Source organism: Dasypus novemcinctus, chromosome 5, assembly GCF_030445035.2.
Source record: "Dasypus novemcinctus isolate mDasNov1 chromosome 5, mDasNov1.1.hap2, whole genome shotgun sequence".
NCBI lineage: Eukaryota > Metazoa > Chordata > Mammalia > Cingulata > Dasypodidae > Dasypus > Dasypus novemcinctus.
Window position 1 is genome coordinate 92407426 of NC_080677.1, and position 15543 is coordinate 92422968.

General features: G+C 37.5%; 1 protein-coding gene across 3 annotated transcripts in view; it reads left to right on the forward strand.

Moving 5' to 3' along the window:
* Window positions 1-15543, forward strand: part of TES (testin LIM domain protein) — a 42252-nt gene that overhangs the window by 10320 nt on the left and 16389 nt on the right. The window contains exons 2-3 of one of the 3 annotated variants that reach the window (XM_004449287.5): window positions 7351-7496; window positions 11512-11597. In XM_004449287.5, the coding sequence (XP_004449344.1) occupies window positions 11512-11597 (86 nt within the window). In that variant the 5' untranslated portion in view covers window positions 7351-7496. Of the gene's footprint in view, window positions 1-7350; window positions 7497-8063; window positions 8142-11511; window positions 11598-15543 lie in introns of those variants that run through there. The other 2 variants (XM_004449286.5, NM_001281762.2) reach the window with 2 other exon arrangements.

Genomic DNA, 15543 nt, shown 5'->3' on the forward strand with positions numbered 1-15543 from the left:
TTGATTATCTGATGTGCTGATCATGATATTAAGGGCCGCAGGTTTATTAGGTACTCCAAAAGAGGTAATTGATTTAACACTGTTCCAGTCTTTTATAGGTTATAGGTAACTGGTATATTTTCCTCAGAGGTTTTGTGTAAATTGCAAAAATGGCCACAGTTCTTTGCAGCACCTCAACTACTCACCCCCAGCCAATTAGCAGAATCTGTTTCCCTATCCTTTGAATCTGGGCTGCCTTACTTGCACCAGGAGAATATGGTGAAAGTTATGTAGTGCAAGCACCAAGCTGGGACCCTCAGAGACCTTGTTTGCTTCTCCCTGATCTCTTGGAACCTTGCTGTTACTATGTAAACAAGCCCAAGCCATTCTGGTGTAGGATAAGAGACAATGTAGAACAGAGATGAGAATCCCAGCTAAGGCCCCTCTAGACCAACTGCCACCAGCTGACCTGGAAGGTGACTACAGATTTAGTGAGCCTACCCCAGACCAGAGGACCCACCCAGGTGAACCCAGTCCAGGTTTTCAATCTGCAGACTCACAGGCAGAATAGCAAGAGCAGAAAATACAGAACAAATGGTTATTGTTTTAAGCCATTATGTCTAAGGGTGTTTTGTTACGCAACAAATCATAACTGACACTACCTCTGTTGCCGCAGTGAAAGTTTTCTCAGCCTGCTGCAGTGAAAGCTGTAGAATGGGTTTTCCCTCTCTGAATTACACTCTTAGCTCTCTGTACATATGAAAGAATATACAGGCACTGTAGTTTCCCAGACATTATTTGGTTGCTTGAGAAGTTGCCCTCTTTCTAAACTACTCAAATTTAATTTTGCTTTCTCTGCCTGTTACTGCATCAAGATCAATAAAAATTAAATCAACATGCAACTGAAATGTGATCCTACTTGTAAATAGATGATGTATGTGTGTGTTGAAAGTTGTCTATTCCCCTTGAACCACTAGACAAATCTAAAATGATGTCTGTGAACTTTCTTTAGTGGTCAAGCCTTTGGGCTATAGTTTAAATGTAGAACAAAAAGCATAGGAATCCAAACTACTTCTCTAGTTGATCAAAAATCAGAAGATGAGTCAAAGGTGAGTTAAGCCTCTTACATTTACACAGACTATTGTATAAATATAGTTCAGTTTTTTCAGAGTAAGATATGGTCTGAAAAGGGTAGAGTAAAAGAATAGTGAGCATGTGGCACCTGGCAATAGGTTCCATACATCTATCCCCTCCTTTCCCAGTTTCCAAGACTCCTGTCAGTGTTGTGAGACTTAGTTTTTGTTCTGAATGGTTTTGAATGTTGATTGCCGGCAAAGTGGAAAGTGAGAAGATTGTCTTTTTGCACCCTTTTTCCATTTTTATGTTTTCTCTCCATTGGGCTTAAATCTCTGCATCCCCTTGGATTCTCCTGCCCTCCTGGGAAGCCTCCTGCCACAAACCTTTCCCTTCATTCTCCCGCCTGTGAAAACACATTTGTTCTGTGTTTTCCTGCATGTGTTCAATGAGATAATTAGAAACTGGTAGCAGTAAATCAATGGTACAGTCGCCCACCCCACATCCTCCCCCATGTGCTCTAACTGATTACTTCTGAAGAAATAATTCTATAGCCCTAAGGCCTGGGAAAAATGATTGCAACTGTCAAGTTTTAGGGTACACAGAGTCGCCATAAAGGCCTCTCAGTGTACCACTGTGTGTGAGATTGGCTTTTTAGAGCCAGCTGTGGAAGTCATGACACAAAACCCACATTAGGAACATTTGCCATGACGTGTAAATTCTTTTGAGATTCCTAAAGATTCCTTTTGGAATCAAGTTTTTAAAACCCCTTTGATAGCTAATAATAGGCAGACTTTGAGGACTCTGTATAACCACATGCCATTGCTGCATCCTTCAGTGGAGCCAGGACTCAGTCAGTCCTAATTAAGAAAGATTTTCAGCTGGAAATTCTGTTGTGATTTTTTTTTATAGCCTGCATTTTCTTTCTCAAAGTAACCTATTCAGGAGGAGACTAATATTGAGTAGAGCCCACAGAAGAGGTATATTATTGGTGAACATGTCAGTTGACTCCCCCTTCACACAATATTTAAAAAATAATTGAAATGGGACCAAAAATATAAAGACAGACAGGTATAACAGGCACCCCTATAAGCCTCTCCTCCCCCTTTGTAATATGACTTTTTTCACCACAAATCACCTCTAATGATCCCTGCATCCCAATATTCTTACCCTTGTGCAATCCTTTGAGTGAGAGCAGGACTTAGTAAATTGCTGCAAATGAATAGAATGAATAGAATATGACAGCAGTGTATGATTAGGTTATAAAAATGTTGCAGCTTCTGTCTTGAATGCTCTTGCTCGCTTTGGGATCATTCACTTTGGGGAAAGCCAGCCGCCATGTTGTGAGGCTCCACTGTGCATAGGCCCATGTTAGAGGACTTAGAAGTGGGTCCTCACCCATTCGAGCCACGATGGCTGCTGCGCCAGCTGACCCCTGACTGCAGCCTTGTAAGAGATCCTGAGCCACCTCAGCCAGTTAAGCTGCACCTAGATTTCTGACCCACAGAAACTGAGATGTTATTTTCATTCCCTACATTTTAGAGTAGTTTGTAACTAATACAGAGGTTTTCCAAGGTAAGTCTAGAAATATATGTGCAATGATTTGAATAAAATGAAAACAGTATTTGAATTCTTTCCTCATTATAATACCCTCAACCACCACAATCATGTTTGAATTTTTCTATATAATATAGAAAATAACTTTCAACCTAGCTCTAAGTCTACATTTTAAAAATAAAGAACTTGCAATTTTGAGACATAGTTTGTACATTTGTGTTTCTTTGTTTTCTCATTCATTTAAAATATTTTCTCTTGCTATAACATTGAAAGAGACCTATTTTGCATCAGGACCTGAAGATTTTCCTTGACTCAGACACATTTCTTTCAAGGTGTCTCTTATATGTGTGAATTAATCACCTCAGGGCTCAGTTTTAGTGCAGCTGGTATGCAGACATTCAGGTTTCCTCTAATCGGTCTCAGATCTGTCCAGAAAGGAGGAGCTCCTGGCTTGTGAACAATAGGCAGTGCTTGAAATAAAAATTCATTGTTCTAGAAAAATTACAAATGAAAGGAATATTACTCCTTTTAAGTTATTACTTTTAAAGATGCAGAAGTGCCAGGATTCAAATCCCAGCCTCTACTACTTCCTAGCTGGGTAATTTTACTTAATCTCCCCAAGTCTCAGTTTCCTTATTTGTTAAATAGAGATAATATCTTTCCTGTAGGTTGTGAAAATTTAATGAGGTGATGTCTGGATTATGCCTGGCATGTAGTAACATCTTAATGAACGGTATTGAGGTATTTTTATTACTACCTCTACCCTCACTGCTGGTTAAGAAAAAGTGGCAATTGGAAATGCTCCAAGGTATTCTACCCAAACTAAAACCCATTTTTATTTTTGAGAAAAGCAGCAGGATCTGCATCTGGACTTCGAATATATTTCCATATTTATTACGATTGTATAAATTTCTTAAGTAATTGGCTACAATCTGATCAGCTCATCTTGTACCCACTTAAAACAAATTGCCTGGGAATATTACCTCTGTCACTTACCTTATTTTAATACTGCCTTCAGAAATGTACTTTAATTCATTAAGTTCTAGGTCAGAAGAGCGACCTCCCCAGAATAGAATTTTTTATAAAATGTTTAGACTGAAAGATCACTTTTCCTTTTCTTTCCTCCTGACCGAATAGTTTATATGATTTATTTACTACTGTGTTTAACCAAAAAGGTTTCAGTACATTTGACTCAGTGGATTTTATGATAAGGATTCATGTAGGGATTCTGGCTTTACATGCTGCCTTGGAAAAGCTCAGGAGATGTGGAAAGTTCTAGAGTCTGCAAGGAAGAATTTTTTTCCCACTTGCTTCTGTTTAAGCAGCCTTGAAAACTAACTCCCCTTAATTTTGTATTCTTGAGATATAATCCTTTGGTCTTAAATTAAAAATTTTTCTTTCTTTCTAATCATTTATTACTAATTTACTAAAAAATAGTTATTTAACTCAGGCTCTTTCCATGCCATGACCTGTGTTAGGCAATAATGTTTAATGGGCTCTGACATATGACTGACCCTCAAGCAAGTTATTTAAACTCTCTGCTCCAGTTTCTTCATCTGGATGAAATGTAGATAATAATAGCACCTCAAACTCCCATAAGATTGTTCTGAGGATTAAATGAGATGATCCATGTAAAATTGATTAGAACTGTGCCTGACAATATAAGTGCAGAGTAAATATTCACTGCTGTCATTATTACCATCAGACCCCTGCCAGCATCTACTGTATGAAGAGCAGTGGGAGTTTTAGGATAAAGATGCCATGTTAAAAATCATTTGACATGTAAATATGTAAATAAAGAACAATTTGCCGGCATTACTATAAATCTCAGGCACTGTGGCAGGTATCAGGAATTCAAAACTGAACAAGAGGTTCACAGTTTAATGAGGTAAACTGATGTGCAAACATTTGTATAATAGTATAGGACTGAATAATAGAATATGCATCAAGACATGTGGAAATTCAAAAGAACTTTGCTGGAGAGAGTTGAAAAAGGGGTCCCTGAATAACTGACATTTGAATAGGATCTATGGAGATCAGGAATTTACTAGATGGAGAAGGGGTTAAAGATCATGGCAAAGGGAAAAGCATCCCCGGAAGCAGAGTGGCTGAACAAGGAGGTTGTGAGGAGGGTGGGCATTAGGGGCAATAGCGGTAGCCCAAAGTGCAGACTGGTGCCAGATTATTAAGGGCTTTCTCTGCCCTGCTGAGATGTGACATTTGTTGAACTCATTAAAAGTGTTTAACAAGGGGCGTGCTATAGTCATCCCAGGGTTCTGTTGATATTAATACAAAGGGAGAGATTAGTTGGAAAATTGTGGTTCCTTCCCTTGTCATGATGTGAATTTGAACCCCAACATTGATGAGGGAGCAAGGTGCGTAGTTTTAGAGGAGAGATCAACAGGACATGGAGTGGGCTAGACAAGGAGGGGGTGTCTGGGCCCTGGCTTGGGTGACCAGGCTGGAACTGACAACTTTCTCTTCCTTCTTTATGTCACATATTTCAGTCTGGAGTAAGTAAGAAGTGAGACGTTCCTGTTGTTTTTATGAGCAAAGAAAAAGAGCACATTTATTAGAAGTGATTAGAATAGCTGTTAATCACAATTAATTATTTCTTCATATTCTCACTATGAAAGGTGGCAAACTATAAAAATCGAAGGGCACATCTTTTTTATTTTAATCTGATTTTCTACGTGCATAAGCTTTAAAAAATATTGTGGTAACATATATACAACATAAATTTTCCCATTTTAAGCACTTTCAGACATACCATTCAGTGATATTAATAAAATTCATAATGATGTGCTGTCATCACCAGGTATTACACAAAATTTTTAACACCCAAACTACCTATTAAGCAATAATCTGCATCCCCGCCCCCCCTTTTTTTTCTTTGGTAGTGTGATCTTGGTAGAGATTGGGAAGTAAGTATAAACTAAAAACTTAAAACAGTTTAAAATCTTGTGTTAGAAATGGTATTAGTCAGCCAAAGGAGTGCTAATGCAAAATACCAGAAATTGGTTGGTTTTTATAAAGCGTATTTATTTGGGGTAGGCTTACAGATACCAGGCCATAAAACATAAGTTACTTCCCTCACCAAAGTCTATTTGGAGCAAGATGGCTGCCGACATCTGCGAGGGTTCAGGTTTCCTGGGTTCCTGTGTTCCTGGGGCTTGCTTTTCTCTGGGTTCAAGGTTTCTTTCTTCCTAGGTATGGCTCCTCTTTCCTCTGTGTGCTGACTTCCCAGGGCTCCAGCTTAAGTCTTCAGCATCAGACTCCAGCATCAAAACTCCAACATCAGAAAACCCTCAACTCTGTTCTTTGCCATGCCTTTTATCTGCGAGTCCCCGCCCACTAAGGGGTGGAGACTCCACACCCTAATCATAATCCAATCATGCCCAGGTACAGATCAGATTACAAGCATAATCCAATATTTCTTTTTGGAATTCATCAATAATATTAAACTCCTACAGAAATTAAAATATATTGATGGTGTGTGGGGGGTGGGGAGAACTTTACATATTACACTAGGTTTCTAAGAGATTGTGTTATGATGATTTACTTTTTCAGAAATGTGCTTCCTTTGTCCAAAATATCTGGCTATATGAAATAAGATCTAAAATGCTTCTAAGAGTTGAATATATACATATTCATATAGGATAGATAAACATGCACTCACACAGAGCGAGAGAAATATATATATCAGATAATCTACCTTGATCAACTTCATTCCAAGATGATTCAAGAAATATTGGTAACACTTGCTTGTTTAGTAACCACATGATTCTTAGCTCCAGAGGGAAATTTGATTATGAAAACAGCATGAATCAGATGATCTCATCATGTGTACTGCATAAAATCTTTCCAGACCCAAATTGTCTCCAAATCAATTCAGATCATGTTTGAAATTCCAGATGTTCCCTCTCCCCTTTTCCTTTTCCTTTAAAGCATTTGACATGCAATACTCTTTCTTTGGTCAAAAGAGTCACCTGAAATGTTGCCAGCTATCAGATTGCCTGAAATTATGAATATGGTGAAATCCAATCCATCCCCATTTGTTACTCTGAAAGAAGCAGGAGATAAAGTGTTTGGAGACACATATCATAAAGATTTAAGTTCAGTAAGGATATTTTAAAAGTTCTGTTTTTCAGTGGCTAGTGTTTCCAGATAAATGTTAGTCATTTTTAGTTTGTCAAACGTCTTTGCTAGGTATACCCAAAGCTGGACTGTAATTTCTCTGAATATAATTAATCCAAAAGACATGTTTTCTTGGACACTGAAGAAGAAAAATTAATCTGTGACATCCTTGTACTGATGTTGGCTAGAGTGTGTTACTAAAATTATATGAAGTAGTTAGCTTTGGGACTTGCAAACGTATGAAAACCATGTGTTTTTAGGCATCAAGTGCTGGCTCTGAGGGGAATACCATATCACATTTGCTGTTGAAATAATTACTTCCAACAGAACTGAGTTTTATTCCTCAAACTTAAATCTTTTTTTCATGTGTGTATTTTATAGCTTACTCTTCCAAACCGAGTTCCAAATGATTCTGATTTATGAACCATTAATTAGATTTCTCAAGTAATTTTTTTCTTTTAAGTGTTTAAACTTGAGCAGATGACCAATGCTGAAAAAACAACTACACTAAGGTAAAGTTAATCTGGTATGTAGTTTACAATAATAATTTTAAAATTAAAAGGTATGTTGGACTTGATCTAATTCAGTTCTCTCATTATTTAGAGGAAACTCAGAGAAAAGAAATGACTTCTAAGATCACTGAACTTGGCAGTGACACCCTGGGACCGGATTGCAGTTTTCCTGACTCCTGCAGTGATCTTTCTACATTTTCACAGTTTCTCTATTAGTTCTTGGAATCTATAACTAATGTAATTCTTATTCATTTCCCTTAATACCTTGCATGGTTAGTTCTTACAACTTAAGTATTACATATAAGCACACATCTCTTGATGTTTAATTTAAACAGTCAGGTTGTCTTAGCTGAAGAGCTAAACTTTCTGGTCTCCCCTTCCTCTCTGTCACCACAACCCCCCCTCACACTTACACACCATGGGTATCCTTAAATGCCACTTTCCCTATGGACACGCAGGCAGAAACTAACTCTTAAGATTTGGATGTCCAAGAGTAATAGCCATGGCTATAGAAGAAAGGGGAAGGCTCCTAACCTGGAACTGGTTGGAGCTGAGGGTAAAGAGAAGGGAGGAGGAAGAATAAGAATATGAGAATTCTTCAGGGAGTCCTCACACAAAGTGTAGGAGCGGAGAGGGGCGGGGTGAGGGTGGGTGGTGACTGAGTCTTTAGGGGGGATAGGGTTCCAGATCCCAAGCTGCAACTAAGAAAAGCTCCTGGGACACTCTGCCGAAGAAGCCCTGTAGATAGACTTGAGAAACTGTGCCTGGGGCAGTTCTGACTCTGAAACTCATTTTACTACAGAGTAAAATTAGTGTGTTTTCCTTCATCTGATACATGTTGAATTTGTGAAGGAGAAGGGAATTTGCCTCATACTAGTCAAGGTATGTCTGTTACAGTTCAATTTCATAATATAAAATGGATTTAATAGGATTAGAGAACACAGTTGAACTCTAGATTATAATTGAATCTGAACTAGCAACGCCATGTAAGGAAGGAAGATACCAGTGTGAACTATGTATCATCTTTCAGCACCATTGCTCTTTTTTTTTTTTCCTTAATAGTGGTTGAGTAAGGGCAAAAGAATATAAAAGAAGTTTCCACCCAATAATGTGGCATAAATAAGAGACTTTAAAGTTATATACTTTAAAGTATATAACTATAGAATAATTTCTCTTATTGAAACTCTCATAGAAATATAAGTTCATTACCAATCTAAAACTCTCTTAAATTCTAATCATTTAGCTGTTATTTAACCAAGGTTGTGAAAATTCACTGTTTTTTTTTGTTGTTATTGTTGTTTGTTTGTAATTAGCACTGCTTCCACTGAGTTATAGCAGGAGAGAGTATCATGTTGCCATCACCTCATTCTACTCTCTTTCATTTATTGTTCTCTGTTTGTGGTATTTTCAAAATTCCTCACACCTATGCCTGGGCATGTGGGGAATACGAAAGTATTTGTGCTTGTGAGGAAAGGAAGAGGGGAAAACCCACAAAACATGCTGGAAAGAGCCTGTGTGGAGATTGAATTAGTTTTCTAGGCATACCAGTAAGGGTGGAATTTTCCAGGGACGGCTGCAAAGCCATTGTTTTCTCGCTACTTTTCCCAATGTTGTGGCTTCCTGGTGTCCCTGAGGGTCCCTTCCTTCTGAATTTTGGCAGATGCACTCACTCACTCACCTTCTCCTTCACCGACAGCAAAAACTTTCCTCTAGGGTCAGTCTCATCCTCTCTCAGGGAATGTCTTTCCTCACCGATCTGGTGAACCTGGTGGCTAAGGCATGGTGCTGAATGCTTCAGTCAGTGGATTTACTTTCTTCTTCCTTTGGAAGAGGTTTAAAAAAAAAAAAAGAAAAGAAAGAAAGAAGAAAATAAGCCCTGTCTACAACAGGGCTGACCCTATCACCCACCAACTGTGCTTAGATGTTCTTGGCTCTTACCATGCCCTCTTCTGCCACAGGGCCTTTGCAAGTATTGCTTCCTCTGCCTTGAATGTAATTCCTTCACCTCTTTGCTGCATTAGAAGCTGTTCATCCTTTCAATCTCAGTTTAAACATCTCTTGCTCAGTAAGGCTTTCCCGAGACTCCCTAATTCAAATTCTTTGATAAAAAATAAAATAAATACACCTTTCAGAAAATTCATCTACATTTAAATGTGTTGCAGGAGTGTTTTAGGATTTGTAGTTCTTAAGGCAAAAATGAGGCAGTGAATTTCTCTTTGGAAGACTGAAGAGCTCCCATTTCACACTATGTGGTGATTTGCTCCAACAGAACAGTGGAGCAGGAGTCAGACACTGCTCCACTGTTTAGGGCTAGCTTTGCTGTTAACTAGCAGTGTGACTAGGAGCAAATCACCTCACATCTCTGGATTATAGTTTTTAGATCTCTTTCATGAGGCAGGTGCATACCTAGTCCTGCCCAGCACTCAGAATATGTGGGACACTTTAAAAGAGCAAATGCTCAGTAAAATACGATCAGCTGTAATTCTAATAAACTGGTAACCTTTTATCTTTAAGAAGACAGAAGTAGATAGGAAAGCGATGACTTGCCCCTCTCCAAGGTTGGCTTTATAAATCAGCAGTGAGCTATATACCAAGGCCTTAGAGTAATTAGAGTGAAAACTCTATTGACTAATTGAGGTTCTTGTTACATAATTAGAAAACTTCCAGGTTGCATTCAGAAACAGGGAAAAAGAAGAAGCTGTTATTCCAGTATGTTTGCAGTGTTTAATTAAGCTCAGTATTGCTTAGACCAAACAATTCAGATTCACCGGCAGGCAAGAATTTGTTTAGGTGGCAGTACCATTTAATATAGAAGCAGAAACACATTTCATTATTGATATTATCTAAGATAGTTAATCCTTGTTTCAAGATTTTACAAACAGAGACACCTAAGTTTGTTTGTGTATATGCATGTTCTGGGTCATGAGTTGAAATGTATTTCCTACTGTGAATATATACAAGAGAATTTTAAAACTGTTAATTTAAGCTATGTGATGTTTCTTCAATAATATAATCTAAACCAGGCTGATTCATTATTACTAATTAATTCTTTTCTAATGGAAAACTAGAAAGGGTTTGAATAAATTATACATCCTTTTAGATTTGCTGTTTATTTTAGTTTGGATAATTAAGGGAGAAAACTCTTAATTACACTCCTTAAAAAAGACCAGAAAACTCAAATAACCTGTCTCTTTCTTTTAACCCACTTAGTTTTGTAATGTGAACTGTTTTCATTAGTGACAAGGAAACAATTTGATTCCTGAAAAAAAAAAATTTAGTGTTAATGTTAGGTGTACAGTTTAGAGTATTTAATTATTTTGAAAATCGGTAATAGTAGATAAGGTAGAGGCGAGGGAGTTTAGTAAATGCTGAGAGTTTCATCACCTTTAGAAGGTATGTTTGAGATAAGAAATAATTTGGTTTCTCCTAAGCAACTTGGTGGACCTTCTGGTTTTGAATATGCCCCATGTTCTTATAAGCGGATGTGGTCATTTTCTTCAGTAAAAAGGAAGGGCTTCACTTAACTTCAGGCTATGTCAGGGTGATCTTTCAAGGAACAAGTTACAATGTGGTTTTGATTGCATAGTGACAAACAACTTGGTAAAGCTACGAAAAGGTCCTCTTAAAAAAGATGTATAATTTTCTCCTGGAACTACTGTTCCAAGCACTATATGGTAACTAATTTGTTAGCAGTCACTGATCTGATATTTAAAATATTGAAGAAGCTGGTAGCTGGTGATTTACCTGAGTGCGGCTTCAATGCTGGCTGATCTTTTTTGCTCTAATGTCACTAGTGGGGTAAAATTGCTGGCATTCCCTCTTGTGTTCCCTGAATCTCACTGCTTCCCCTTTTACATACTAGGTCATGTCTCAGCGAGTTCCCAAGGATTATAATTAACGTGCATTGTTTTTTGTTTGTTTGTTTTTAATTTTTAAAAAGTTTACTGTTAACAAGGGCAACAGCCCCTGGATTTAAATGCATAGGCCTAAGATTCAGATAGACCTGTACTCAAATCTCTTCTCTACCATTAACTAACGCTTTGATTTTAAGCAAGTATCTTGTTTTTGTACTTGGAGCCACCATTTACATTCCTGAGTGTCATCATTGACTAAACAATGTGCTACCTCGTAAAGGATTTGTTTGAAAGTTGTATCAACTGAAGCAGTAAATGGAATTTATAATTTACTGATTTTTTTTTTTTTAGATTTTAAAAAATGTAATAATAGTTCCACATTGTTTTCTCTTTAACAGATGGGCTTAGGTCATGAGCAAGGATTTGGAGCCCCATGTTTAAAATGCAAAGAAAAATGTGAAGGATTCGAACTACACTTCTGGAGGTGATGTTTTGAAGATTGTAAACACATTAGCAACTTACACTCTTTGGCAATGCTTCCTCAGATGGTGGAGATCTCTTACAAGTTCTCAGGAGCGGTCACTAAGTTGCAGATCTATTATATTTTTTGCCTAAGTGAATAAAAAATGAAGCTATTCTGTCTTCCTGTCATTAAGTTTAATTGAGCTAATTGGACCATACTAGCTATGTTGAGAATAGTGCTTAATTTATTTACTGTTCTTCAGATTTCCTGTGAATCTAGAATACCAAATATGTCTTTTTCCTCAGTAGCAAATAAATTTGTGGCAATCTGCTAGGACTGTTGGTTTATTAATTAGTTTACTCTTTCCTTAAAAATTGGAAACTTCTCATCTTTCTATTTGTGACAATAACTGATGAATAGAGCACCTATGTCTTAATTATCTGGAAAGGAAGTTGCATTTAGGTATCTTTAAAATTTTCAGCTTTAAATTTATTACTGAAAAATTGGAACACTATAAAAAAATTTTTAAGAAAAAATAATTCATTGTCAGTGTCTTATTTTAAACAAGTTTATTTATACATATGAAGAACAAGTGTTAGTGGATAAAAAAAATTTGAATTGTGTATATCTTATATGTATGTTTTTTCATGTAATATTGTGTATCATGTAAATCTGAAGTCAGTACTTGAAACCTGTTCTTCTGAAGAACATAAATGTTTCTTAATTAATGGCTCTCAAGACCACAATGGTAGTTCATAAGTCTCTGGAAAGTTATATGGCATATTGTTGTTAGAAGGAAAAAAAAAAATCGACTCAATTTTAGGATGGCATCTGCATTCTTGGAATGAATCTCATTTGAGATCCACAGCTGTATTATAGATTTCCATAGGAAACTGTCTAGAATGAAAAAAAAATTCATCACCTGTTGCATCTGTGTACAGTATAAGTTAAAGGAAAATGAAAACAAGTAAAATTTAGGATATTAGGCTCTTTTAAAACCTTATTTTTTCTTTTTTAAAAAGCTACTTTATGTTATAAGTTTTAATAAACAAAGGTAGTTGTAAGTAGTGAAGGCAACAGAAACCTCAGGCCTCCCAAAAATGATACCGTATAATGTTTATTTTTATGGAGCTAACATTTTCCAGGGAATTTTTAATTAAAGGACTTTAATAAGCTCTTCCTTGTACAGCCTTTTCAAGGGACCTAGAAGTGAGGTAATATTTTAGTTAGGTCAGTTTTAGAAAGCTGAAGCTGCGAAACACAGAATAATTTTCTGGATCAGAATATTTCAGCTCAGTCTGGATACCAAGTTCAGTTGTCTGCTTTGCAGAGGGCTGCACTGCCCTCTACTGGCTTAGTTTTTATTTTTAAATCTTAAGGTAAAACCCTTTCTGTAATAGTTCAGCTATACATTTTCCAAAAACTCATTTAGTCACCTGGATAAAATCTAAGACTCTGTTAAGAACCTAAAAGACAAGGGCTTTGGACACGAGGGTTTACACAGCCTAACTAAATAGTATTTCTCAGTACTTCTCTCTTCTGCCTGGCATGAGTCCAGATACATTTCTCTTTTAGTTTCAATTCTTGATCATTCCTGACTACCACAACTGGCAGGCTTGAGGCAGGTACCTTTGACCTTAAAACCTTTTACCTTTTTCACTGCAGTTTTTGAAGGAGCATATTCAAGACTGGTTGTCCTGATTTTAACAAAGATTTCAGATCTAGTCTAGGACCATAGAACTGCTCTGGTTGAAGTGAGCACAGGGGCTACCCAGCCTCCTCTCCATCTTCAGGGTAACCCTTGGCTTCTGGGACCCTTAGAAATTCAAGGGCCACACTGGGAAAATCATAGCTAAACTGTTCCCCATCTCTTTACCAATCTGGCCCTCCACATAACCATAAAAATGTTCTTTCAAAAATGAATACTCTCTTCCTTCCTAAAAGCTTTAGAACCTTAATGCTTTACCACTGGTCTTGATCCTTTAGGCAAAGTCATTGGCTTATAATGTTAAACCTCAACATTTGTTCTCTGTTTGCTTTCCCAGCCTCATCTCCTGCTTCCCATCCAAGCACTTTGTGCTCCATCTGCTTGATGAATGTGACTGTCTCAAATTTCTGTGCCTTATTGCATGTTTCATGCTTTGCCTGAAAGGCCCTAAATTCCATCACCAGGAGACAGAGGTCCTCTCTATTCCATCTCAGCTCAAGCATTATTCTGAGAACATCCTCAAGTGAAGTTAGGAATCATTTTTCCTGTGTACACCTGCTACTCCATTTTAGCAATGTGTAGTAATCAGGGACATAGCAGGAAAAAGCACACTCAAAACAAGTAATTAGAGGAGAGTTTAATAATGTAAGGGTAGGGTTCAGGAAAAGCATCAAGAGGTGGTGGACCAATGGGCATGTAGAGTAGAGGTTAGCACCCCTAGGCCTGAAGGGGCAAAGGGAAAAAGGATTTTTAGAACAAGAGTGAGAAAGGGGTTTAGAGAGGGCAGCCTGAAAGAAGCTGAGGCCATCTTTAGAGAGGGTTACCTGGCAGAGAGGAAGCCAGGGAATAAATATCTGGACCTCACTTCTCTTCATCACTCTGGTCTCCCACTGGTGTTTCCCATTGCTGGGACAAGGGAGCTTCCTGATGTAGTCCCTAAGGTTCAGCCCCTGGGGCCTAGAGCGGGGTACTGAAGGGTGGAAGTACACCTGGAGCGGTGAAAGGAAGAGATCCAGCCAGCGCAACTGCCTGTTAGGTGGATTAAAACACTTGTAAAAAGCTAAAAATGAATTCTTAGACTTATGGAAGTGCAGAATAGATCTTGTAACTTTGTTCATCAAAACTTCTTATTTTATGGATCAAAGAATAAAACCTGAGGAAGTTAAAACGTCTTGTTTGAGCCCATATTACGAATTTCTAACAAGAAATATAATAATTTCTGAACACTTCGTATGTGTCACACATCGATAAGCATTTATACTAGTTTTCTGTCATAGTGTAAAAAATTTTCACAAGCTCAGCAGCTGAAAAAGTTATCACAAGCTCAGCAGCTGTTTGTTAGTTCAGCACCCATTCTGCAGATCAGAAGTCTGGGTGGCCTTAGCTGGGTCTTAAAAAGTTGAAATCAGCAATCATCTGGGCTGGGCTCTTAATCTGGAAACTGCCTTCAAGCTCATTTCTGCTGTTGGCAGAATTAAGTTCTTAAGACTGAGGTCCCTTTTGCCATATAAAGTAGCATAATCATGGAAGGAATATCGGGGCCAAAGGTCATGAGGGCTGTCTTAAAATTTTGCCTACCACAGCACTTTACGTACCCAATTGTACCTAATCTACTCATTACCCTTTGAGATAGATGGTAAGTGTCATTTCCATTTTGGTATGAGAAATCATTGACTTAAGGAAGTTAAATAACTTACCAACGTAAATAAGCTGAAGTTTGAACCCAAAGCTTGGTAAAACCTTCCTCATCACATTTCTACTTGAAAGAACAGAAACTAGAGTTTATATATATTTTGAATTGCCCAGCTGTCTTCTCTAAAATGTGATGCCTTTGAAAACAATAGCGTCCTCTAACTGTGAGCTCTCCCCTTCCTCAACATACTAGGGATTATAAGACTACAGGAAAATGAAAGGTTGAAGATGCCTGATAACTAACAAATAAGAACTACTCTCTGCTGGGCATACCTCTAAGTACTGTTTAGGGATAACACATATTTATGAAACTCAAGACATAAACCCAAGTCTCGAGGAGTATATAGCCAATTATTTAGTATTGAAGGTACATTAATATCTTGGAACCACAGATCAGTCATCATATAAATAATATTATAGAATCCTTTTGTCTTATCTTTCCTGAATACTTTCAATTAAAAGTTTTATTTTACCAGAAAAGTGTTATTTGAATATAACATCCATCTTTGCAGAGAACTTCTAATTGGTTTGGAACTTACTGAAAACTAAAAATTCCCCACCATAAAT